The sequence below is a fragment of the Sitodiplosis mosellana genome, unplaced genomic scaffold, assembly GCF_009176505.1.
Source record: "Sitodiplosis mosellana isolate CC-2019 unplaced genomic scaffold, AAFC_SMos_1.0 Smas_scaffold_20, whole genome shotgun sequence".
In the NCBI taxonomy this organism is placed as follows: Eukaryota; Metazoa; Arthropoda; class Insecta; order Diptera; family Cecidomyiidae; genus Sitodiplosis; species Sitodiplosis mosellana.
This window is the reverse complement of record NW_022595262.1, coordinates 933,704-946,520: the sequence shown is the minus strand read 5'-3', so window position 1 is coordinate 946,520 and position 12,817 is coordinate 933,704. Positions and strand designations below refer to the sequence as shown.

Below are 12,817 nucleotides of genomic sequence, written 5' to 3'. Positions count from 1 at the left end.
TGCCGCATTCGCTTTGGGGGCTTAATGAGGAACACAACCGAATGTGTAAATTTGCGGGTATTTTTCGGTGCCAGTTCTCAAACCAGCTTGCATATTCGGTGCATTATCGCCAATGCAAGAAAAAACTTGAGCTCCCAAATATTCACCAGTATGTAGCAACAAAACCCACAAAATAGGGTTTCGGCTGTGTTAAGACGAAATTAATAATCGATTTGTTCGGTGAAGTACGTTCTAGGGGATAACCACGGTTTTAAAAATAACCAATAATGACCGACTTTAACATTTTTTTATCATTTAAACAAATAAATACCGATATGATCACATTTTGGTCGATTTTGCCCGATTTTTGCAGTAATTTTTTCGCTTTAACGAATGCATACTGTTCTAGGAGCGGGTTTTGGTGCATCCTCAGGATCGTTCAGAACTGCTCCCGATTCTGGAAGTGGGTTTTGGTGGATCTTCAGGATGGACCAGACTGGGTTTAACAATCCTGAGGATCCACTTTCAGAAACGGGAGCAGTTTTGAACGACCCTGAGGATCCACCAAAACTCAGTTCCAGGCTGGAACTTTTTGAGATATTTAACATTTTATACTTTGAACCCATTTTTGGAGGTTCCAATGGGGCCATAGAAGATAGGTTACTAGGCGGATTTTGTAGCCCCATCGATTCCTTTTCCAACGGTACCATATGTTTGGCAATGTGTTAACTACTTCATAGTTAGACTTTAGTTGGCGCAAACCTTTTTTTTCGATTTTTTCAATTTTTCCCAAAATTCACACTGGGTGAACTCAGACATGTGGGTCACTTACAGGCCTGAGATTTTGGTTTTCTCTTTTTCTATCGGAAACAAGACTCCAAGCCAATTTTCAGCCAATTCGGCGACCTCACATTACAACTCTTCCCTGATTTCTCGTGGAATGGCCGATATACAGATTTTTTCAATTTTTTACGGATGTCATTAAAATTGGGCGATAAAAACAGATTTTGTCAATAAAAAATCCGTGGTTAGCCCCTAGAGTACGTTCGCCTTTTTTATTTCTTCTTCCACCAATTTGTTTTGTTTTCTCGTACTGTGAATCGAGTAATACCGTAGAAATCTGTTTTCTCGATGGTGAATTGTACGATTACCGTAGCTTGTTGAAAAACTCTCCCCAAAGCGGATGCTTGACCATTGCCAAGAGAGCGCCCGAAATATAAATCGCTTTAGCCAACGAATCATTCAATTCGCTAAAAAAAAATTTATGACTTATTGAAAACTGCTCGAATTAATTCATTGTCGTATATCGTATGTTTTTTCCTTACATTATCCTGATCGGAGATTCGATCGAAAAACATTGAAAATGGTTCCAATGACATCAAAGTTGGTGTGTCAGCTCGTGATTGCGGTGATGACATTACAATGAATGAAGTAGATGAGTCATCGTCAATCAGATTTTCAGCGATATTGGATGATTACATCGATACTTGTGTTGATGTTAGCGGCAAGATTTGCGATGGTTTTCGGTCAATTCGTGATTTAACCGCATCGGGACAATGTAAGCAAGAGAGCAAGTGATTCTCCAATTTGTTCACATTTTGGAATTTGTAACTTTTTTGCAAAAAATTCAGTACATGATTAATTTTCTGGTTTGCTTGCACAATCGAAACCCAAATGAAAAGTGAACATTGCATGTGCAAATCATGACTGATGACGTTTTGCGTTGGCATTTTCCACACACATAGCGAATGAATGCGTTTCATGCATGGTTTTTTTCGTACAAGAACGTCCAAAATTTGAATAATCTTATTTGAATTCAACAAAAATTCAAGGAAATTACACTGTCAAAACTTTTCAACATTTTTGTGTTGGTATTTCTGGTAATATACGGAATTCACGGTAATCCATGAATTTCATAGTATATTGCCGGATCTCCGTTAGAATACATACACACACAGCACGTCTGCGTTGACGGAGATCCTGTAATATAGTATGAAATTCACTGATTACCGTGAATTCCGTATATTACCAGAAATACCAACACAAAAATGTTGAAAAGTTTTGACAGTGTACCTATTTTAAAAATACCCATAAATACCCATTTTTGGTTAGTATTTATTCAGCCATTCGGGTAAATAACCGATAAATACCCGGTAAATACCCGGTATTTATTCGGGTAGGTAAATATCGCCCATCACTATATAGCTGTGTTCTATTTTTATTGCATTTTCAAAATCCGAAGAGAGTTCTAAGCATATCGTGATATGGAATTTTTTCCCTCAACTATTTTAAAATATTTACAGGAATGTAAGTTGAGCCACTTCTAAAAATGTAGTTAGAATACCATCGATTTTTACTTGAATTCACATTTTGATAACTTTTTGGTAATTACCTGATGTGTGAAATGGAAATTTTAAAGCGTTTTATTATATTTTAGTGGAATTAGGATTTTGATGATTATTTTACGGTCTTTCTTCATTTCATACAATTTTTCACTGATATTTGTATCTGAATCCCATATAAAACATACGAAAACTTACTATAATTTGAAATTTTGGTAATTTAGGCGTTTTTAGCTGATATTTGTCACATTTTAAGTGATCTTTTTAGGGTGTCTTTCTCGATTTCGAGCCTTCAGGAAAATTGGCTTAAAAATGTATTTTTAAAGTAAATCGCATAAGTCTTTTCGGCAAAGTGTTAGCTCTTTAGATCCTCTCTCCAACGTCATCCATACATCCAGGATATCTTCATTCCAAAAGAAGTTATGGACAAAATAGCTATCATGGTTCAACTTACAAACCTCTCCCCTAAGTAAGTAAATAGTGGATAGCTGCTTACTTATTTTTCATATTCAATTGCGATTTTTTTTCAATATTTCCAAGTACTTTTTTGAATTGGCCACAATCGAACATACAAATATTTTGGGCCCGAAATACTTTCGTTGAACAAGCACCGGTTCGGACATAGAAATATGCAAGATAAATATGCAAAGCATAGACGCGTGCGGACGACCGTGCGTCGAACGTATCAACGGGCGATCGTGCATTGCTACACGCACGCGTAAGTGTGTGTATGAATACAGTACACAACGTGGGCTCTGATGATACGTTCGTCGCACGGTCGTCCGTACGCGTCTATGCTTTGCATATTTATACAGTATAAAACATCTAGGTAAACATATTTCTATGTCCGAACCGGTGCTTGTCGTTGAATTGACTTTTTATTTCCTTCTTGCAAATAATTTACTCTTGCTTCTATTTTGACAGAATAATCTACATTCAATACGGTGAATCTGTGGCAACCATGGCAAATGACACCCATTCTAAATTAATGCAGGATATTCGAGAAAAGACCAAATCAATGGATTTAATTTTCATGGTATCAATTCCAAACCAACAAAATATCATCGGGGAACCGATTGTGTTCCGCTACACAAAAAATGTCTTTCAGAACGTTGAATCGTCTGATATCAAGGGCTTCGATTCGACTCATGTCCGATTGGAGACCAAAGTTAAAAGTGTGGAAAAAGCAGATGTGAAGCCAATAGAAACACAACAATTGGCTAACGCTTCACACAATGTTGATGTGAAATATTGTACAAAGAAACGTTGCAATAGTCATAAAACATTGGCTGCAGAATCAACCGAACCAAAAGGCGGAGCCTGAGCGGAGAACATTGCATGTGAAGCGAAGCAGGCTGTGATAGAAAGAATGAAGGAGAAGCGTTTGCAGTATAGAAAACTACACAAGTATAAATTTTGTGATTATAAAATGCCTGTACGACGCAAATTCAATACTCATATACGCATACATGCTCTCAGAATTCAAAGGAGGCAAACTAAAAAACATATAGTGTAATACATCAAATTACCCACTGTGTTTTTGCCATTGTAGGCAAAATGTCAGTTTACTTTCATTGTATTAAAATGGTCGGCGAAATGTCATTTTACCTACATTGTTAATATTTATGGATACCATTGTATAGACCATACTTGAGACATAGTGGGTATGGTGTTTTCGACTATTTGGGCCAAGACCTTTCCAACGGTACCTAACACGCCAGGGATCAAATAGTGTCCTGAGAAAATAGCACACTTACTATATATATAGTCGTGACGCAAAAACTGGCATTTTTGACATTTGGCTTGAAATACACAGTCTATGGTGCATCACTTGTCGGACTACCGTCCTACGTGATAAACTTGTGTAAAATGCAACGTTGAAACGATTTTTAGTCAAAAATTGAGTGGATATAGACCCATAATAGGTCATTGTACGAGGTTTTCTACGCCATAAATGTGATTTTGTATCAATCTTTCAATCGATCGATAGTTTTATGAAGAAATGTCGATTTTGGACCAAATTTGTAGGAGAACCGGTGTTCAAATGTTGAGAGACCCATATTTTTTTGACGAAAAAATGGTAGTTGTCGAAGACAAAAACATCGTAAGAGGCCATTTCCAACCATTTTTTTAACACCACTGACAAAAAATTTGAAATTTATTTTTTAACTGAGTCCACCAACTTACCAAAACGAAGTATGAGCTTAATATCGGGTCACCAGCAACTAAAATCTGACCTTCATATATTGAACCGTACATTTCAAAAGTTGTAAATGTTACTACAGTGTAAAAATTGACCATTTTTACTCATTTTTCACGAATTTTACCCATTTCAACCCATTTCCTGAAACATATTGTAGCTTTGAGAGAATAGAATCGCTTCTGCGTAATCGTCTGAACAAATTGCTTCTTGTACAGATAGATAGAAAACCGATAATTACTCGAGTATTGGTGTAAAAACTGAGTTTCATCAAGAAATATGTTCCTCCTGAAATGCAGAAACGCCTATAGTCATTAAAACCATGGACCATTATAAACTCAGGGTGGCCTAAACTATCACCTGGCACTTATTTGGCTCATGTGCCAGTTTAAAAAAACACGCGTCGGACTGTGTTATCAGTGATCAGTTGTTATTTTGGCCAATTCTTCGTCATTCATAATCTTCTAGCTATAGCTATACGCTTGCTCTGTCTGTCATTAAATAGCCGAGATCATCGATATCTATTAAGTACTTTATTTTCATTACTAATCTGTTTCGACTAGGCAACACTTGTGACAAGCACTTGACATTATTGCTTTAATCTATGTGAAAACATACTGGAGTTTGTGTCTTTCCCTAGTGCATGTGTCAGATCATTCTTTGAATTCATGGGATTATGTCTAATTTCCATGCATTTACCAATCGCACCAAGAAATATTTGTGTATGCCACAGAGATAAAAAAAAATGAATCAAAGCTATACGATAAAGTATAAATGAAGTGTGCATACCCAACTCAGAAGTTAGTTTTGAATTTACATTGAGGTAAATTATTTGCTCGTTTTGAATTATCACCGTGGAGTTGATTTGAATTGAAGCTCGCTTTGGACAAAAGGGAGATATCGATTTCAAAACAGCAAAACTAAAAAAATTCATCAGATAAAAAGTGAAGCGTCCGATTCAAGTCAAGCTTATTATTGGTTTCAATCTGGTTCCAAACATATCCAAACGAAATCGAAAAATAGAAGAAATCATACGTTGAATCGTTTCCTTTTCAATCAATTCCATAGATTCTTTTCTTATTGTTCAGTTGTAGAAGCAAAAGACATGTGGCCATCATTCGCAATCATTCTTATAGTGGGGGCTTGTATCCTTGACATAGGTGTTCACTGTGAATTTAAACAAATTTCATTGGAATCCAGTTTGGAGGGACAATTGCGGGAATATTCGTTAAATGGTGAGCTACGGAATAGCTCGTTAATTCTGTATGTCTTACACATGAAATCCATCATTTATTTAGGCAACTTACCTGGCGTTCAATCACTTATCAAACGGGGTGTAAATGTGAATGCTGTAGATGACAACGGATTGGGAGCACTTCATTTCGCATCGTTGAAGGGTAAGTCGCTAATACGTTAAGTACTTCCGTAAAAAACCGATCGATTTCTGCCCTATGGAAAAAATCTTTTCAGAGGTCGCTTTAGTGCTCCGATTCGTGTTTCATTTTAGTAAACATCAACAACTACACAGATTTTACGTTGTTCCCCCACAAAGATACACAAACACCAATGCAGTGTCCGCATTCATTATATCTTCCGACATCTGTCGCTCTCTGTATCATCTATAGTGATGCGTAATAGAGAAGATAAACGATAGTGCAATATGATCGATTGTCTCTTTCGCACTTCAGTGTGCGTGCGTAATACGGTATAACCGACGCTTGAGTGAAGGATGACCAATACGTATTGAAATGAATAGTTATTTGAATGGTTTGGAGCGAAAATGTAATACAGAAAAATTGAGCGAAAAAATGTTAAATGAAAAGGCATATCTATATAGTTCACTATAGTTTACTATACAGTTTACTATATAGCTATCCCTTTTCCGCTCATTCATCATCGACATTTTTCCGCTCAACTTTTCTGCATTACATTTTCGCTCCAAACCATTCAGTTATTTGTATTGCCATTGCTCACAGTGATGCTCACTGCTCACGATTGTGTGAAAAAGGCAACAAGTCATATTGTAGCATCTAACAATTTTCGTACGACGCACCAACGCAGTATTTCATACAGACACCATATCGGTGTTTACATGTTGAGGTGCAGGCGAAATTCTGCTTAATAAGCGGCGCTTATAATCTAGTCGGTATTTCGCCTGAAACTCCGTTTGCTAGGCAAAATATAAGACTGGGCGCCTCTACTAGTCGAAGTTCCGCCTAAATGAGGCTCCTAAATGTGGACATTTATTTTTGACTGTGTACAAAGAGTGCGACTATTTGTTGAAACATCACAATTTTTACCGAAAAAAAGCAGATATGAGACAACAATGATGGAAATTTATTGTTTTTCATTCGAAAATCCGTGATCATTTTGCCAAAAAAGCAGTTTACATTGCCTAGAAACTTGAAAAATCGCTATTTCGATCATTTTCCATATAAAAGTGTCATTTTACAAGGGTTTTCAGGTCGTCAGTCGGTGGCTTATGGTACAAAATTGGCAAGTCAGAATGGGCTCAAAATCAATTCAAAGCTTTCTCAACATGTCAAAACTTTTGGATTTTACAGATCTCAATTATCTTGTAAACTTTTTGAGATATCGTAAACCATCCAAATTGTAACATAGTCTTAAAATAAACCACTTTTCTGAAAAAATACAAATAAGTCATAAATTCATATCGGAAGTTTTTTTCGTGATCTTCTCAAATGTGATATAAAAAACAACAGTTACCCTTCAAAGTTTTGCAGAAAATTAGTCTATTTGTTCAATTGTTACAATTTGGACTATGTTACAATTTGGATGGTTTACGATATCCGGCGAACAAAAATCTCGGACGCGATAGCGAACGACGCCATACGCACATCGCAAATTTACACATTTTTCGAAGTAAACAACATGTTTTTTGGGGCAGATAGGTCTTCATCGGTTGGATTTGTTCCCATCTATACTACCTAGTGTACAGTTATGTGCTAAACGCAGTTTGACGCGACTTTATAGTGGTCCGTATGAGAAGATGTCATGAAATTTTGGGGAGTAACACCAATACAAACCTTGATTCCTTAACTAACAAAGTTTGCGGAAAAGTAATTGTATTTTGATAGTACTTTAACATAAGGGTAGCAACATATTGGCCAATGCGATATAGTACTAGTTATTATGTAACCTGGTAACCGACATTATTAATGCATAGACATAATATATTTTGTTTGCATTCTTTATGTGCAGTATTAACCCATTAGCTACCAGGGTACAAAAGTATATTCCAATTAATTAACCAATAGTCAATCTAGCATATTTCACACTGTTGATTTTGTTGAAGAATCGGACATGTTAAAAATGGGAAAGTTTCTATTTCTATTCGAATTTCTTTCCAGGCCGTATGGAAATAGTTCGTTATCTCATTGAGCATGGTGCAAATGTTGATGCTGAAACCTCAGACAAAAGAACACCACTTCATTTCGCAGTTTACTTTGGTAAATTATTCACACATCTTCATCAAAAGTGTCCCTCTATATCGGAGTTTCTCTCATTATCTTTCCAGGCGATGTGGAAATAGTTCGTTATCTCATTGAGCAAGGTGCAAATGTCAATGCTGAACCAGACGATCAAAAGACACCACTTCATTGGGCAGCTGAATATAGTAAATCTTTCGTACAATATCCATTAAAAGTGTTCCTTTCCACTAGAGCTTCTTTCACTATCTTTCCAGACCGTTTCGAAATAGTTCGCTATCTTATTGAGCATGGTGCAAATGTTAGTGCTGAAGCCATAGACAGAAGTACACCACTTCATCGGGCAGTTCACTGGGGTAAATTTTTCATATATCCCTATTAAAAGTGTCCTTAGCATTGAAGTTTCTCTCACTACCTGTCTAGGCAAAGTGGAAACTGTCAGTTATCTTATTGAGCATGGTGCAAATGTGAATGCTGATGGCGAATATGAAGGGACTCCACTTCATTCGGCAGTAGCTGGCTATGGTAAAATTTTCATACATTTCTCTTAAAAGTGTCCCTTTCCTTTGGAGTTTCCCCCATCATATTTCCAGGCCATGTGGATCTAGTTCCATATCTTATTGAGCATGGTGCGAATGTTAATGCTGAAACCACAGACAAATGGACACCACTTCATTTGGCAGTTAAACTTGGTAAATCGTTTATAAATCTCCATTAAAAGTGTCTCTTTCCATTGGAATTTCTTCCATTACCTTTTCAGGCCGTATGAAAACATTTCAAAACCTTATTGAGCATGGAGCAAATGTTAATGCTGAATCCATAGACAAAACGTCACCACTTCATTGGGCAGCTAACTATGGTAAATCGTTAATACATCTCCATTAAAAGTGTCCCTTTCCACTAGAGCTTATCTCATTATCTTTCCAGGCGACGAGGGAATGGTGCGATATCTTATCGAAAAAGGTGCAAATGTTTTTGCTCAAAACGATGCTAAAAAAACACCCCGTCAAATAGCCGAAGAAAATAGTAAAATTTTACAATTTTGTATGAAATTTAATTATATTTTGTTAAATTAATATCGTTTTATTCTAATTTAGATCATCTTGATGTGGCCGAAATCTTGCAAAAAGCCGAAAAAAAACCAAAAAGCAAAATTTCAGAATAAAATTTCATTTTTTCGATAAGAAATAATATTGATTGACAACATGCAACTTATGACTATTTCTGGTCATTATAAAATCACCTCGAGAGGAAATACAAAACCAAATTGCCTCATAAATTTGCTTAGAATAAAAGAGTCCCATGAATAAGGTGGGATACAAAAAGTCAGATAATCATGAGACACGATTTATCTCACCTTTCTCTTGAGTCTTTTTCATTTCTATAAAAATGTTCGAGACACTATGGAACAAACTAAATTTTCGCAGATCAAGAATATCCTCGTGCATTCATATCATCTAAGAAGAAAATAGAACAGAATAAATGTGTAGCCTTTGATGAAATTTTCACATTTTTATTGAAAAATATTCGTTTAGCCTATAAATGACACTTCAATCTTTGGAATATTCTGAGTCCTTTGCATAGATGTCGTACGGATTCGAGATATCAAGCTTAAATCAAAATGTGCTTTATTTGAATGAAAATAAAATATTGAAATGATTGTAAAGCTAATCATGATTTTGAATGAATTTTAAAAAGTGTATTAATGAGTTCCGAGCCTTGAAAAATGTTTTTCTGATTTGGGCAGCGAGTTAAAATGGATAAAATGGATATTAAATGTGTCATTGTGTTGAAAGTGCTTGTTCGATGTTCGATGTTCATTCACTCTTAGATCCTCCAACGAAGCCGCGCATAATCTCAATCGGCAATGGGAATATGATCGTGGAGTTTTTCTCAGCGGCAATGCTGTGCAATGTTTGGAGATAGCGCAACTGCAAAGCGGCTGGAGACTTGCACATGATTTCCGACGCTTCTTGTAATGCTACTGACGATTTCATTTCTCCTTCGGCTGAAATGACCTTAGCACGAGCTTCGCGAGTAGCTTCAGCCTCGGCGGCCATAGCACTGAAATGACATTACGAAACATAAAATGAAATTAGAAATTGCCAAAAATTGGAAATCAAAAAGCCAACAAAAATAAATATGATTTTTTTTCTTCAAATGTAACCTACCGTTGCAATTGGGCAGGCAATCGGACGTCTTTCATCTCAACGCGCTCAACCTGAACTCCCCAAGGTTCGGTAGCATCATCAAGGGAGGATTGCATTGTGTGTGAAATTGCTTCACGTTCGGACAATAGTTCCGATAAATTCTTCGTGCCTAACACGTTACGCAGAGTGGTTGCTGCCAAAAGTTCAGTTGACTGAGAATAATTTTCCACCTGAATCATAGAGCAATAATTATAACATTTGTCGATAAATAAGATGGTAATCTCAATATGCAATGTTTTAATGTTTGAATTACCTTTATAACCGCTTTGAGAGGATCACTAATACGGTAGTACACAACAGCATCAACTGCTACAGTGACACTGTCCCGCGTTAGAACTTCCTGCGGCGGCACATTGAATGACACAGTTCTCAAATCCACATTACAGTAGTTATCGATACAGGGCAAGATGAAGAAGATTCCTGGTCCGCGAGCCCCACCCATTCTGTCGAGAAAGGAACAATTATTTTCACATTAGTCGATTAAATCATGATTCAAACAGATTTTGTTCTTTACTTTAAACGTCCCATGCGGAAAATAACGGCACGCTCGTATTCGGAGACGACTTTGAAGCAGACGAACAATGATAGAGGCATTGTCAATATCATCAATATCACTGAAAGGACCATTGCTACCGTTTCAACGACATTCGAAATGCTTTCTTGTGCTGAAAATGAATAATAATTAGAAAAATTGTCCGAGTTAAAAATTAATATCATTCACATTATTGTACTTTTGTTTAACGTTGTACGTGTTAAAAAAAACATTTCTGATAGCTTTGCACTGAAGCTTCCAGCAGATAAGCCATATTTCTGACTTTATTGCATTATAAATAATAACAGTTTCTTGCCAAAGTAATTTTATCAATTCCTAGAAAACATTGATATCAAATAAACATTTCTCGTATGATACCAAAAGAGTGCGCAAAACAAAAGCGATAATTCATTTGTCTGAAAATCGCGATACATTACTGCGATGGGAGCGGGAAAAATAAAATAAAAATCCTCGACATAAACAGTTTGTAGACAGTGACTGGTTGTTTACAGATTACAGACTACTACAGACATCATCATGATAGAAATATGTATAACACACACATTCATAACTAATTACTGACCGGCGATGATGAAAGTATTTTTAAATTGTGTTCATATAACTTTTTGGAGGTTATGCAGGGTCAGTGTTAAAATTGATATAAACCACGCCTTGATAGCCATTATTTACTATGATGAAAACGATTTTTTTCATACTTTGCTCATTAATAAAAAAAAATAATTGATTCAAAATATCGTTATTGATTGAACATACGATTTTCAGTTCCACCGCGCCGAATAAAATCATCATTGTTGTTTAAAGGATTTTCTTCGTTTGGCACCTGAACCACAACATCATTAAGTCTTGACATGTTGATCACTTGTTTCACACACGACCTCCAAAATACAACTGGATCCTCGCAAACAAACTTTCAATCTCGAGCGAAATCTATGCAAAAATGAAAAACGTGCCCAAAGCACATTAGACCGGGTTAGTATATTAGTGTAAGTCTGTTTCACCGAAACACAAGCCGAATACAATTTTGTTTATTAGATAACAAGCAGATGTTCAATGTGTATACAAATGATCTCACCGTCTAACTAACACACATACAAAAGATTTACCGAATGCTATTCAATTCTTAAAATATAATTTTTAGGCAGCAACACATATATTCGATCACATAAAGTTTATTTACGAAATGTGCTATTTTTATTGTAGAATTTCGACGACACTCTCGGAATTTTAAAAATAGTAAGAAGTATTTATATGGATTCACTTTAACAAATAACTTCCAAAAATGTTGATAACAAACAAATGGACGGAATGTCACGACACCAGCGTTCTTCTGGAATGAGAAGAACAGCAAAAGCAATACTAAAAGTGAAACACACATTCATTAGCACGGGTAGTAGCTCAATGGAAGACAACCAATACATCGGCAATTCCACATGAAATCAGAGAAGAGTTGTAATGTGGGGTATTCGAATTGGCTGAAAATTGGTTCGGAGTCTTGTTTTCGATAGGAAATGAGAAAATCAAAATCTTAGGGCTGTAAGTGACCACATTTCTGAGTTCACCCAGTGTAAATTTTGCAAAAAATTGAAAAAAACGAAAAAAAGGGTTTGCGTCAACTGAAATCTTACTGTGAAATAGTTGACACATTGCCGAAACTATGCTACCGTTGGAAAGGGAAACGATGCGGCTACAAAAACTGCCTAGTTACCCTTCCCCTATGACCCCATTTGAGCCACGAAAAATGGGTTCAAAGTATGAAAAGTGAAATATCTCAAAAGAGTGGTGTTTTTTTGACACGTTTTTTTACGTCAAAAGATAGCCCATGTCAAGCCGCTTCAGATAGAAAAATAAAATTTCGTGTGTAATCCCCATTCAGTTCGTGTATTTGGCCTCGGCAGGTGAATCATATGTCATTTTTCACCGTTTTTTGGGGAAAATGGTCGAAAATGGACTCCTACGACATTTTAATTGAGAAAACTGCTATTTTTTCGCCAAAATGCATGAAAATACGACCATTTGGACATCGATTTACCTCTATTAGGTCTGAAATCGGCATTGCTTAATGGAGCAAGCGAATGGTCAAAATC

The 12,817-nt window shown here is 36.2% G+C and overlaps 2 protein-coding genes across 7 annotated transcripts; one reads left to right on the top strand and one right to left on the bottom strand.

Moving 5' to 3' along the window:
- Positions 1–5,150: 5,150 nt before the first annotated feature.
- On the top strand, positions 5,151–9,747 carry LOC129568521 (putative ankyrin repeat protein RF_0381). 4 transcript variants are annotated; one of them, XM_055446507.1, is made up of 11 exons: positions 5,151–5,344; positions 5,610–5,756; positions 5,820–5,918; positions 7,893–7,991; positions 8,060–8,158; positions 8,228–8,326; positions 8,394–8,495; positions 8,564–8,662; positions 8,731–8,829; positions 8,898–8,996; positions 9,068–9,747. In XM_055446507.1, exons 2-11 carry the CDS (start codon positions 5,627–5,629, stop codon positions 9,133–9,135), a joined length of 993 nt encoding a protein of 330 aa, XP_055302482.1. In that variant the 5' UTR covers positions 5,151–5,344; positions 5,610–5,626; the 3' UTR covers positions 9,136–9,747. The 4 variants fall into 4 exon arrangements, with proteins under 4 accessions (XP_055302482.1, XP_055302483.1, XP_055302481.1 ...); XM_055446508.1 differs by having other exon boundaries at positions 5,590–5,756; XM_055446506.1 differs by lacking the exon at positions 5,151–5,344 and having other exon boundaries at positions 5,351–5,756.
- Positions 9,454–12,075, bottom strand: LOC129568523 (band 7 protein AGAP004871-like). 3 transcript variants are annotated; one of them, XM_055446511.1, is made up of 6 exons: positions 11,837–12,075; positions 11,487–11,660; positions 10,695–10,845; positions 10,434–10,623; positions 10,142–10,350; positions 9,454–10,034 (listed from the first exon to the last, which is right to left on the bottom strand). In XM_055446511.1, exons 2-6 carry the CDS (start codon positions 11,581–11,583, stop codon positions 9,788–9,790), a joined length of 894 nt encoding a protein of 297 aa, XP_055302486.1. In that variant the 5' UTR covers positions 11,584–11,660; positions 11,837–12,075; the 3' UTR covers positions 9,454–9,787. The 3 variants fall into 3 exon arrangements, with proteins under 3 accessions (XP_055302486.1, XP_055302485.1, XP_055302487.1); XM_055446510.1 differs by having other exon boundaries at positions 11,806–12,074; XM_055446512.1 differs by lacking the exons at positions 11,487–11,660; positions 11,837–12,075 and adding an exon at positions 10,912–11,062.
- Positions 12,076–12,817: the final 742 nt, after the last annotated feature.